This window comes from Corvus cornix, chromosome 1, assembly GCF_000738735.6.
Source record: "Corvus cornix cornix isolate S_Up_H32 chromosome 1, ASM73873v5, whole genome shotgun sequence".
NCBI lineage: Eukaryota > Metazoa > Chordata > Aves > Passeriformes > Corvidae > Corvus > Corvus cornix.
In genome coordinates, this window is record NC_046332.1 from 111,037,058 (window position 1) to 111,051,051 (window position 13,994).

The window sequence follows — 13,994 nt, forward strand, 5'->3', positions numbered from 1 at the left end:
TAAAGTGATGGATCAAACTCCCTTCTGTGGGCTGCAAGCCAGGCTGTGAACGCTGCAGTAAATAAACACCTTTGCCTGCCCTGGCTGGGTGCGAGGAGGCACAGCCAGACTCAGATTTCACCTGTGGATTTTACAAGAATTGTAAACAAATTTGACTACCCGACCTGCAGAAGAAGTAGGCAGGAGAAAATTAGCAACCAGAATTACCCCTGTTGAGAAAGGTTCAACCGTGAGAATTTCTGACTGCATGTCCAATGGTCTCAAACAACTGAACAGCCCACAGACCAGTTACAGCTGATAGTTCCACTTTGAGGACAAATCCTGTACCACTATCATTTTAATATAAACACTAAAATTCATACTATACAACAGCATAGCCAGCCAAACTTTGAGGAGAAGTAGTTCTAAGGAACAGTGTATTTCTGACACCTAAAAAGAGGTGGCAATGCCTGCTGCCTTTAACCATTTTCAGAGAAAATGCAAATCATGTGGGCCAGTGAGAGCATGAAGAAGGGAAATGAAGTGCCGGGTCAATCCATGGTTATACTTCCTTAGTCGGCTCTGCTCTAATTCCAACTTTGTGGAAGCCTGTGCTGATCCAGGAGGAGCAGCACCCCTGGGACAGACTGCAGGCTGTGCCCCTACAAAGGCTTCCCTTACAGACTTTAAGACACTTTTCCTCACTGCACGAGTCACTGATTTGTTCTTGAAACTCCCTGTGATGAAATGAAGGACCCAAAAGCATTTAATTGTTGAACACATAAAAGGAAGTATATTTAAAATAAAAAAAAATTGGTCAGACTGTAGAGTCAATTACCATTTTTAAAGGAATTTACAGGGCTGTTGTAGATGAGTCTTTTGGAATAGTCAGTTTATCGCAATGTCTAAACTGGTTTCTTCATTGCACAGTATTTTCTTTTAAAATGTGTGCATCTTTAAACAATTACATACATATTAAAAATCAGCATTTCTTTGCTTCAACTTAATTAAAACGTTAATACTCTCAGACAACACAGATCTGAAATGGTGAAACCAGTAACTGCCCCCTCCCACCTTACAACAAATTAAATTGAGACAAAATTACAAACACATTTCACTACATGATTATTATTAATAAAAATCAGTTTTTCTTTTTTTTTTTTTTTTTTATAAAGTTGCCCAAAATGCAAGGGATGTGCATAGGTTTACAACTTAGTCAGAATAATATTTTGCTTTATTCCCTTGGGTACATGTTCCCATGAACGGAATGTACTTTGCTGTAGATTACAGGTTTTATCAACACAGATACACCAACAGCATGAACGCTTGCGACTGTCCACATGCATTAAGAGTCAAGACCCAATTTCAAATTTCTAAAACTTTTACAGAGTTCTTCAAAGAGACAGTATCACATTACCTGGATGTTACACAAAAGTACTTAAAAATACTATCCTAGGAGAGAAAAAAAAAAAACAAAACAAAAAAAGCGCGAAAAAAAAAGGCCTTTAAAATTTATGAATTTGTTTCGTAACCACTAGACTAATTACTTCAAATAAATAAAGGAAAGCAAAGTATTCCAATCCATAAAATCAGACTCTAAAAAGAATGTAGTGTTCCACCCCCAAGTTAAGGTAACAGAATCATATTATTATTACTATTAAAATAGATTATAGAAAGCAGCATCTATTTTGTGCAGTTTTTAGGGGCCCTTGAAATAAAAAGCTATGATTTCCAAAAATATAACATTCCAAAGGACTGAATAATACATATATTTAAAGATACATTTTATTAAAGTTTAGGAGAAATGATTAAAAAAAAGATACTGTCTCTTTAAATTAGTGTTTCGTCTTTTGTTCCCCCTCCTCCTATCTATTTGGACATGACAATAATTATATTTTAGGTCACACTACATCTAGGTAGTCTCTAGGGGCCAAGACCTGTTGACACAAGGTCAATAACGAAGAGGTTTTCCATGTATGAGGTGGTTCCCAGTAATGACAGATTTTTTTTTTTCCTACTCAATTCTCTCATTCCCGGTCTAGTAGACCCAGGAGACCGGGACCCACTGGGAGGCTGTACACACAAGCTCGATGGCTTCCTCCAGGTGCCTGATGGTTTCATCAATCTCATTGTTGATAATTGTTAGGTCAAAGTAGTGTGCATATGTTCTCTGTAAGATTTCGGACTCCTTCTGCAGGCGCTGAAGCGATTCATCCTGTTCATCAGCCAGGGAAGAAAACGGGAGAAAAGAAAAGTTGGATCATTTCATGCTCTTCCACAACAGCTACTCAACTGAGAAGGAAATGGCCAAAAAGGCCTCAAGGAGTCGAGGTGCTTTAGCTCTCCCACCTACAGCTATGGGAATCACAAAGGAGAAAGGGCAGTTTCCCTCTGGAAGCTGACACTCAAACAGCACTCGGTTAATGACATTCTTGGAGACAAAACACAGCTCTAGTGTTAAAAAAAGCAAGGTAGAGGGTGGAAGCTTGGAAAAGCAGCAATGGAGATCACATGTGAATAAATCAGACACAGTGCACAAGTAAGAGCTATTGGGCCTATGTCCCAGTGAGAACACGAGAAACAGGAGGAGAGGGAGAGGGTGTCTGTCAGGTATCAGCTGTTCCCAGTTTTGGTAATGTTTTCTGTTCAACACCAATCTTCTGGGTCTACTTCCTTTAACAATTTACTGATAAGGAAGTTCTCACTCCACATTACTCCTCTGTGGTTTCTATCTCAGAGCAGGGTGTTTCCAGCCCCTCTCCGTGTGAACCAGGCAGCCAAGGAGATGAACCAGGCAGCCAGGACATCAGACCTTTGTTAGTGAGGTCTGCCTGCCTGAAGGAGCTGGATGCAAAAGGCTTCTTCCCAGGGCTCTGCAGCAATTTTAAGTGTGAATTCTCTTCCTGCAGATTTCCTTATGAATTAAAAAAAAAACCAAACCAAGAAACCCATTTGCTGTTTTCAGGAACCTTGAGACAGCCACAGGAAAGCAATCAAGTCTTTCCTGTCCTGCAGGTTGGGGGTGGATATGTTGCAAAATGACTCCTGCTGCTCTGCAGTATCCAGAGGCTCATTCTACTTGATCAATCAGCTGGGATACACTTTTCTAGACAGAGTTTTAGGGTGCAGAAAGTACAGACAGTGCCCACAGCTTTTTTACTAGAAATTGTTCTGGAAACAGAATTTTATCCGGCTGTTGAGATGACCTCCACCTTTTTTTTTTTTCTGTTTCAGCTTCCCAAGTATTTGTATTTACAGTGACAAGTAGCTGTGGAACAACAGCTTTCAGGTCTGCTGAAGGAAACAACCTGCTCTGAGACAGTTCTCCTTCCCTGTAGCAATGAAACCAGCCACTTCTGGAGGAGAAGTTCTCTGCCGAAGTTACAGTTCTGCTTCTCTTCTGAAGCTGCAGCCTCAGATGGGGAGGGGACAGTGTGGTGTGGTTGTTTTCACTTGAAAATTATTACAAATCTCATTCCAAGTCAGGCAAATACTCCTCACATGCATTTCTGTACGAGGGATGTGCCCTGTATGGGCCATTATGCACCACCAGCAACTCCTGGAACTTCTGTAGAAATTCCAGTGTTTGCAAATTTAATTTATGCTATTAACAAGCAGAACAACGTGGATCAATACTAGTATTAAATATTTTTGTGGAATATTTCATATGGCCCAGTGTCTTTAAGCGAAAACCCTAGTCAGGTAAACTTCCAACTTCTCACAGATTCCAAAAGAGACATCAATTTGTATCAGCTGAGCATTGAGCCTTTCCTGCTTACATTAACCTAGAAAGGAAGGTCAATAACTTGTCATGCACAGTATTTTCAGTCCTTTAAATGTATCCAGCTAAGATTAATTTTGTATTTATAGTCTGTCTTGTCCAAATCATATTGTACCTTGAAAAGAGTTTTAATCTCATGACACAGGGATAACAGTACCTGAAAAGCCCCTGGAAGCCTTAGAACTGTTAAGTCCTTATGCAGATTTTGAATTGTTACTCAGATTTCCCATCAATGTTACTTTTACCTACAGGTATGGCCTTTTCTCACTAGAGTATTTATCTTACTGTCACTGACAATGAAAATCTGAAAATCTTGCAGCCATTTCATCTTAAAAAACCCCAACTGGTAAAGTTTACCTTGCACACACAGATGTCACAAAACTAAGTGTTTCAAAAATCCATTAAATTTCAGTATTTTTCTGACTTAGCTTCTCCTAGATCCAACTTTACTGGGATCAAAGTGGTCTGTATTTTGGAATATCTAAATTTCCCAGCCTGTTGGAAATGTAAATCATTACTTCTTTCATATACTTTTATGGGCAATAATAAGTTTGGGATAGGCCATTGCAACAAGTTTCAAATAGGTTCAAACTTTCCAAACCTCAGCAAAAGGAAAAGAGATTAAAAGTTCTTGATTTTTGTTTCATTCTGGGTCTAAATTTCACCCATGGGTGTGACAGTGTATCTATTTGTACATGTCAGACTTGGCTGTTTTCTCTGAGTCTGCAAGACTTAAATACCAAAATTAATCTTTGAAGCTAGCTGCAATCAAAGCATTTGCTGTAGTAAGTTCCTCTCAATTCCTCTAAAATGTCTTAATTAAATTTTGCATGCTGAACATCCCAGATTATGTTCCAAGAAGGAAAATCTTCAGCAGTTGTACTCTCAATAGTGTCAAGAAAGAAGGTATTTATCAAAATGTTCAGTGAGCTGCAGACAGACGAATGGCCACAACTTCAGAAACTTAACATTTGTGAGCACAACATCTGCCTTTTCTTCTTCCCTCAGCTCTTGTGCAATAGGCATTTTATGTGGGTCTAGTTGCAGTGTGTTCATTTTTGGATCTGACTTTTTCTTCCTAATTCAGTTCACTTTCCTAATCTTCTCTCCTTTTCCACCACAGCTGCAAGGAGTGAAATATGGCTTTATCCATGAAATACCCCCATGTACATAAAGGCTGCCAGTGGCACCTTCATTCTCTGAGGGCTGGGGTTTTTCTGGCCTACAGTACCTAGCACAAACAGCTGCCACTTGTGGCAATCGAAGCCCAGCCCAACAAATTATTAATACTCCCTTCTAAAGCTGTGGACAACATGTAAACACCATCAGGCCTTCGCCAGTTTTGCTTCAATAGAAAGAAATTCTCAATTTAAACAGCTGGTGAACTCCACACTTCATAAGAAAAATTCCTTTTATTCTTTGGCTGTAGGAAGGGAGGAAGCACAGCTAGAAGTCTGAAGAATTTGGCTCAGTAAGGTTTACAGCAAACAAATGGAGCCTGTGATCTCCTCTTTGCTGCTGTCTGGGCAATGGAGGTAGGAACAGCTGGAGGACAGAGACTACGCCAAGGTTTTCTGATATGCTCCCTCCTCTCTCTGTTTTAGCACTACAGCAACCATCTGATTTAAGCTCCCTCTATGATTAGATGGGTGGGTGCACTCTAGGAGATTCCCTGTATGATTTACATTGGTCTTGTGCTTTGCAGAATTGCTCCCAGTGCATGGCTATATTCACTGGAAAGGATAGTATTTTGCCTCCTGACTCTTGCTGTATGGGCCTCGATTGCTGAGACATTTTGTGTGGTATTTGACAGGCTAAAGTGTCTCAAGAGAGACACTGTTAGGATCAGGCCTCTGCACTGATTTTACCACAAAGTTCAGATTACCTCTGTAAGAGCAGAAAGCTTAATCTACAGTCTCTTTTTTCACTAGCAGATAATTTTAGGGCAGATATCAAAAGTCATTATTACATTAAATTTTGACTCCAACGGCAAAAGTAATGTTGAATGGGAACAAGCAGATCTACATTCTAGAACTACTGCAATAACTTGTGAGCCCCTAGTACTTACAGGCAGTTTTCTGCACCATTTTGGCAGCTATGTACAATTAGTACGAATGCAGGAAAATGAAAGAAAAACAAAGATGAAATTTAAGAAAACATGGGGAGGGAAAAAAGGACAGTCATTTACAGAAGTGTTTGCAAAAAGCACAAGTAAAATAAAACAAGGCAGGGCAAGAGGATCAACAGAAAGGGACACTCATTATGCAAATGAACCTTTCAAGAAGGAAGCATGAATGGGAAATAGGAAACACACACTCCTCACCCTTGTTTCCTGCCTTGCAGGCTGCTACCACACAGACACACTTTGCTTGTCTGCCCAGAAAACCTCGGAAAACAAGATCCTGTGTTTGGGTAAGGTCTGTTGCTATTACTGTTGCCTGCCCCTCCCTTTCCTTAACTTTAATTGATTAATAAATTAGCATGTTTTGTAAATGTGGCCTTGATTCAGCAATTCATGTGCCTGGGTGAAACCCTGCAGGCACAGAGACTTTTGTCACAGGAGCTTAAAATAAAGACAGTTTTACAGCATGAATGCAAATATTTAGAACATAACACTTTTACTAATATTTCTTTGGCATGAGCATGTATTTCCCCACCACTACTATAAAAGGCACATTTTTGTTCTCTTCCCAGTGTATGAGGGAAAACATTTTTCTCCCTCACATGAATTGTCCCAAATATCTCTGTATTACATCCTACAACTGGAAGATTAAAATTTAAGTACCATTGGCAGATGAGTGAGGCCAAGGAAGGACTATCTGGGAGCTGAGACAGGTATGGGGGCAACAAGCCCAGGCAATTATGTAATTTTACAGGGTATCTGAAGCAATGCTATTTGTTTACACAAAGGCAAATTCAGTGTAGATTACGAAATTCTAGTATTTTATCAAGATTGTACCAGTTCACAGTATCACACCAGCAGTTACATAAAGTGTCACTTCACTAACATGGCAAATTGTGCTGTGCTGAGAGATCTTTGTCTTTACACTCTCGAATTGTGCCATTAGGGTGTGGGTCCCTAAGACACAGTGAAATGACATAACTTAATGCTGTGAAAGTGAATAGAAGCTTCTTCCCCCTCCCATCCCCTCTTTCACTGCTTGTTCTAGCACTGGTGCTTAAAATTGAATAAAATCCAATTTGGAGCTAAAGTAGCCCACTAAAGCATCATAGTGAACTAAGAGAATGCCTCAGTTGCCAGTAGAATTCCAGCTTGAGGCCAAAATTCTTCACTTTCCACTTTTGATTTGAATAATCATTCAGGATATTTGCATTTAAATATGTTTGTCTTGCTCCTTCTTTTCCTGCAAGCCTCTGCAGTGATGTCATAGCTTCATGCTTATGATACTGTAATTACATTTCTGCTGTAGTGACACAGTTTCTGACTTTGTGCTTCGATGATCAAGGAGACATCTAGGAGATTTGGAACAGATTCATGATCAAATCCAATAGATGAAATACTTTAATATCATGGTTTAAGGAAGACTGAGCAAATTAAAGTGTTTGCGAAAATGCTCTTTGCCTTCGTGTGAGCTAAATCCAGAATTGCTTGGTATCCTTGAAATCAGTAGGAATCTGCAGAGCAGATACTCCATAAAAACTAAGTAGAAAATGTAGGACATGGATTTCCATGAATACTTAGCATTATTCCACAAGCAACTGGGAACTTGGGTCAAAGCTTCCAATTCTTAGAGGACAGTTGTCAAGATGAATAAACCTATTTTCCTATATTTGCTGTGCAGGGAAAATGCTAAAGCTAAAGGTGGGATCAGTGCTGGCATTGCAACTCACAACTGAGTAATTTGTGCCAATGATTTGGAAATGGATCTTTGAACTGGAGCAGGGAATGAAATAAAAGAATGTACTTCTAGAATACAGCACATGGATCCTTCCTCTTGAGGCCCACATTTTGAATTACTGGTTCATAAACAATAAATGTATCTCAATCAACTTAATAAAGCTGTCAATCAATTATTTTTCTGCCTCTTCATTTACAGACAAGGCAATAATTAAAGAGTCTGATCTGCACATTTGAATCTCATCCTTAATTCTGTCTCTGACAGGACATCAGATTGCAACATGCCATACCTCATTAATGCCTGGGGTAATCGTAGGTGCAGCAATAAAAACAACAAAAGGAGCAAATTCTGCAGTTCTCAGGACCTTCAATGCCTATGAGAAAAAAAATCAGATACTTTAGAGGAAACCCCCAACAATCAATGTGAAGTAAGTTTAGTCACACAAGCAAAAGACACAAATTTATGATCTACCAGTGCTGGATTTGTTTTTAACTGAATCGGAGTCAAGACCTTAGTAATACAGACGCCCAACTTTTTCTATTATGTTACATTTTTGGTGGTCAAAACATGTATTTATCCTTAAGGGGAGTTTATGAGACAGTAAAAGCTTTAGCATTTTCAGAGAGCCTCTTCCCATACAGTCTCAAAGTGTGTGGAATTCTGTTTACATTTAAACTGATTGATGAAACACCATGCAAAAAAAATTCAGTTGTGCCATAAATAGGGAAAAGAGCCAAATGTGTTTTAAAATATTGATGAGAATATAATTTTTATTATTATAAAATTATTATTTTTTAAACAAATCAAAATGCGATGTGAAAAATTTGAAGTTTTAAAAAAGTGAGCATAGCACTAAATGCAGGAAATACAACTCCAATCCCCTGAACCAAATCTGTGCAAAAGAGAAGAGTTCTCAGTAAAGAGTTGTCTTACTCATAATGAACTGTGTGACACAGAGCTGCCAGATGTGAAACCCTGTTACAGATCCAGGCTTGACTGAAGTGCAGTACAGTGAGTTAAACACCTCAGCTGAACTCAAAAGGGATGGACATGATAAAGTCAGACTACTAAAAGTCTCTCTGGTTTTGCTCTTTCCATTTCCTGTCTTCTCCAAAGCTTTTTCTTTTTAAAGAAACCAGCAAAAGAAACCCCCCACAATCCACCCTTTCCCTGAGCTAACAGGTTTTCATCTCTGCTGCTTGAAACCCACCAACAGGAATCACCTCTGCCAACCTGCTCCAAACTAGAGACAAACCCCGTAAGGGAAATGCAAGAAAACCCTTGTAACTAAGAGTGCCTGAGGGAAAATAGGAAAGTGGTGTAAGACAACCAGGAGTAAGTCCACAAACAGGTTGGCCTCAATGAGCTGAGATGGATAAATGAGGAAGCTGGTTAGGCAAGTGGCTTGCTGGACATAAGCTGGAGGAAGTGTGGCAAAGGGAGCTGTTACCAAATGTAAATATATTCTAACAAAGATTAAAACCACTTCTGAGAATTGTACAGCTTTTGAATAATGCATGTCGAAAAAGTTTATCAACAGAGGTTGCTGTTAACAGCTGTTCCATTTGAACTAATTATAAATGCTGCTCTTCCTGAACACTGTTAAATGTGGGATTTTATTTTTAAGAACACCACCACACCATCATATTCTGTCTTAAATAATTTAGTCAGGTATCTCATTTCTATTGTGAAATTCTTAGAAGAATTTGAAGTTGCTGAATCCATTCACGATGAAGAAACAAATCAGCAAATTTAAGCAGATAACACTGGTCTTAATTTTGTCTTTCCTCCCATTTCCTTCCATCTGCTAGAATAACATAAACATTACAATTGTCCATATTCATGTTGTTCCACTTAACAAAGTACATAAACAGAGCCCTATGAATTGAATGTAATGACTACACAGATGTTTCAAAGGAAATGTGTCAGAATTTTCCACAGATTTTATACAATGAATAAACAAACTATTAGAGTTTCTTGAGAGCCTCATTTTTCTTTCTCCTCTGTGCTCTTCTAACCAGATGATTACCAGAATCCCACTTCACAGACTGATACCCTGGTGGTCCAAGGACTTTTGCTCCACATCACTTTATGCAGCACTTATCTAGTGCGCAATCAATAAAAACATCTCAGAGAAGGATTTGTGATGAGTCCTATTTTTATACACTTCTAATTAGTTACCTGAGGTTCTACATCAAGTATTGCAATTAGTCCCTGCTCATGGATCTTTCGTATTGTTTCCAGTTTTGTCCCATACATTGCATCCTCATGGCTGCCATATTCCAAATATTCATTGTTTGATATATCCTGCATCATTTGGTCATGTGATACAAAGTAGTAATTTTTGCCATTTTCTTCATCTTTCTTTGGAGGTCTGGTTGTGTCTGAAAATACAAAATATTTCAGTACAGAAGCAATATTAAGGTTACAGATGGCTCCTTTTTTGTTTGTTTATCAGTACTTACTCAATGAATGATGACCTGTCAAATCACATATAGAGCAATGAAGCATGAGGCAGTCAGAAAGACAGGCACTGGGAAAAGCAGAAGTTTGAGGGATGTGTTGGGAAAAGCAAGAGAAGAAGGGTCCCTAGGTCTACTGGACTTAAGATACTCATATTTCTCCTAAATCTTTTTCTGTCCTAAAACCATTTCTGCATTTTCCTTTTTGTTTTTTTTTTAATTTAAGTTTTTACGAGGTTTTTATGAACATGAAAAGGATAAGTCTAAAAAGCAGTCTAAAAACCTGATTACTTGCGATCAAGAGAGGTGAAAGCTACTTAGGAATAACATACTTTTTGAAAATACAGCTTCTACAGCCCTATGTGGTGAGAGAAGTATGGCCTACCAACCCTTTGAATTAACTGCCATTGTGTGTGGCCTGATCATTTTGATCAGGTTCTCAGTATGCAGATAATTTCTTCATAAAACATTCTCCAAAACTCCTCACCCAATTTAAGGCCCATCTTAAAAGTTACCTACTATACCATGGTTTTGTAAAGGAATGCAGAAAATGCATCTTTTTAGTCTTCTTATAAGATCAGTGAAACAATCTCAGTGCTTCCACAGAGCAGGAACCTAATGCAGGCAACCTAAGGCATGTTCATCATGGTATAGGTGGGTCCATTTTAAAAGCATTTGCAGATGAAATAACCATAGTTTCTGTGAAGAAAATTAAGTGAGTGTCACTTCTGAGCCATGTATGGCATTTCTGAGGTCAGTGTGAAATAGAGTGGACAGGTAGGGGCTGGATGCTCCTGTTTTGGTGTGCTTAGCTTAAGGAAAAAGGATGCATCTCCAAGAGATCATGTGATGGGATCTGCAATTCCTTCCAGGATACTGATAAAAATCGTCGTGAAGGGAAAACACATCCGTGCTCTTCATAACATCCCACTTGTAAGCAGTGAAATTAATTGTGTTTTCTTTTACTTATTGTCATCTCTGGAAACTTGAGGTTACTTTAGTGTAATACCAGTCCTCAAGACTAGGCTGTGAGAAAGAATTAAAACATTAAATTCCTCTAAATCCAGTTCATATTTCTTCTTATGAGAATTATACACAATAAAAAATGAGAAATCTTTTATCCTTCCTTCTAAATGAAACCTTTGGGGTACGGAGAAGTATGCCTAACCAGAAGCTTTTAAATAAGGATCACTTGATGCAAAAGTGGTATTCTTTTCCACTCTTCCCTTTTGAAAAAGCAGAAGAAACACACCCAGTCCTACCACAGCTCCCACCTTTAAGGCAGGATTTGTCTCAGCTGAGCTGGACACACGCAGCAGAACAAGGATGACACAAACGATTTTGTAGCAGGGTGAACATTGCTACTTACGAGGAATGGGGTAAGCAAATCTGTCCGGATGTTTTGTGATGAGTGTGTTTTTTATGTGTCTTCTTCCGACACCGTGTGCACCTGATCCACAACACAAAAAAATGATTTAGAAATTTTCCACCAGAAAGGCTTCAAAATTATGTTGCTATGTTCAGAAAAATAACTGAAAATTACCTAGTAAGACTAGTGTTTTCCTTTTGAATGCTGGCAGCTTTACTACTTCTTCATATGTGACGAGATCTAATTGATCAAACACTAAAACACAAAAGAAAGCCCCAAAGGATAAGAAAAAAGGCATATTAAGGGTGACAATTCTGCTACAAATTATAATTTTAGCAAATTTTAGATTTATAATACAAAGTAACATGTTACAGAAAATAAAACCATTCATTCCTTATGCAATTTTAACAAGAATGTTCATTTAAAAAACTGTTGAGAGCAGTAACAAAGCTACCCAGATGCCCAGCAAAGTTTGCATGTCCTTTCATGCAGTGTTCAGCAGACCACAAAAATCAGCTAAAACAGCATGCCATTCACGTTTGCATTCCTAAGAAATAGCAATACTAAAGAAAAATCTGTAGACAGTGACTGACATGAATACAATATGAGAACATCTATTTACACTGAAGATAAGGATACTTTCATAATAATGTTTTAACAAGATCTATGAGAAATGCACAGAGAAGAGTGTTAATACTTTGTGGTATTTATTCTTTCAAACCACACCATTTACTTGTAATTAGAGTTCTCTTTAAACACACGTGCTAATTAAACTGACATGCTTTTAAAACTTGTGACAGAATGAAGAATTCTAATGAAAAGTGATGGCATTACATAAAAGAACCTCCACCATATTTAGGGAAAAATTGCAAAAGTATTATTTCAGATATCATTTCAACTGCAGTTGAAATTGGATGAATTCAATCATGCCTATAAATCTGTTGTCAATTGCCAAGGAATATGATGATTGACAAATCAAGTTCTGTTCATTAATAACAGCTTATTCCTCCTGTGCCCATTAACACATCATCTCTGGTAACTCTTGCTGAATTCTAATGAAAGGAGCAGCCAGGAGGCAGTTATTTATATCTGTAAAGATTACAGCATTCAGCAATTATGGAGCAGAATAACGAACAAGAGTTCTCAGTTCTGTATTTTTGCACGCTCTGAAAAGGAGGGAGGAGAGACTCCATCTAAACTATGGGATCTCTGAGTGTTTCCAAGTCTTAAGTGGTGTATCCACCTCAACTATATTCAATCCATCTTTTAGGATGAGTGTGGATAACTCTCAGTTTTTCAATTTGATGGCAGTCTTTTTACCTGAGAGAAAAAGTCCAACAGCTTCAATTTGGTCAAACTACAAATCAGCCAATTGACACACTCGACTCTTTAAGGCCTTGAAAAGATACAGATATGAAAATGTCCTAGTCCATTTGAAGCATTTTGAATTTCATCCTAAAGAAGAATCTCTTTCAACCTTTCCCCAAATACTACAAGCAAGAATTTAGTCATATTTTTCTTCCATTCTGCAGTGGAATTCTTACTCTTGTCCTTTTTGCAACTTCACAGTATTGAAACAAATTAATAATTCATTTCATATTAAAGATCTAAAACACACTAAACAGCTTTACCATTCTAACCACCCAAGGCTGCACGTGTCTTTTTCCATTGAAAAATAATAATAATAATAATAATAATAATAATAATAATAATAATAAATCCTTTATTTTCTTCTTGAACAAAACCACGTTGTGTTAGATACAAACAACAGGAACAAACATCAGAAATGACACATATCAATGCCTTCATCACAAAGTAGTAGCATGGAGAAGATGTGTCTCAGTCTACATGGATTTAACTAATGATTGTGGGGTTCTCAAATGCAAAAGAAAAATGATTAATTTCTTAATATACAACGATAGGAGGAATACAGGGCACACTTAAAGACTGAACTTCAATGCTTCTGTGTTACTAGCTAAGAAAGAAAAGGAGTTCTTGAAAGGAAACAGTAAGAAGCAAATAAAGAGGCATTGTCACTTGACAGGTTACTTACATGCACAGAGGCCATTGGGAGTAAGACAGCATGAAAAATGCACAGGGGTCATTGAGATATGGCTTGTAATATATTAGTAAAATAAAAAGTATATGCACAAAATAAACTTTACCATGCAATAGTCTAAACACAAGGCAAATAAATCACATTAAGAAATGATAAACATATTTTATAAAAGCCTGGCAATTTTCTACATTACGCATAATATGAAGCATAGCTCTGGTATGTTCTTTCCTGAAGCCCTGCAATAATTTTTCAGCGAAATAAATAAAAGATATATCTAGATATCACTGCAGCATATCTCTAGAGCATTTATAAAAATGTCAGTGAATCTAATAATGAAAAAGATACTTCATTTTTTTCTGTGGGCTTTGGTTTAAAACTGATTTTATACTGATAAAACACATGCTCATGAAATTGCCTAATACTCTAATATGAAGCATGGAGGAAAGAACAACAGGATTACATTTTCTGGTAAAGGAGAATGTAT

General features: G+C 37.8%; 1 protein-coding gene across 8 annotated transcripts in view; it reads right to left on the reverse strand.

Annotated features, from left to right (window-relative positions):
* Positions 1-744: 744 nt before the first annotated feature.
* The window catches only part of CASK (calcium/calmodulin dependent serine protein kinase), a 184,964-nt gene continuing 171,714 nt past the window's right edge, over positions 745-13,994 (reverse strand). For 6 of the 8 annotated variants that reach the window (XM_039552388.1, XM_019282717.3, XM_019282724.3 and 3 more), the window contains 6 exons: positions 11,626-11,706; positions 11,452-11,532; positions 9,802-10,004; positions 7,910-7,993; positions 5,829-5,855; positions 745-2,194 (listed from right to left, as the gene is read on the reverse strand). In XM_039552388.1, coding sequence (XP_039408322.1) covers positions 2,018-2,194; positions 5,829-5,855; positions 7,910-7,993; positions 9,802-10,004; positions 11,452-11,532; positions 11,626-11,706 — 653 coding nt within the window. In that variant the 3' untranslated portion in view covers positions 745-2,017. The remainder of the gene's footprint in view (positions 2,195-5,828; positions 5,856-7,909; positions 7,994-9,801; positions 10,005-11,451; positions 11,533-11,625; positions 11,707-13,994) is intronic. The other 2 variants (XM_019282716.3, XM_019282720.3) reach the window with 2 other exon arrangements.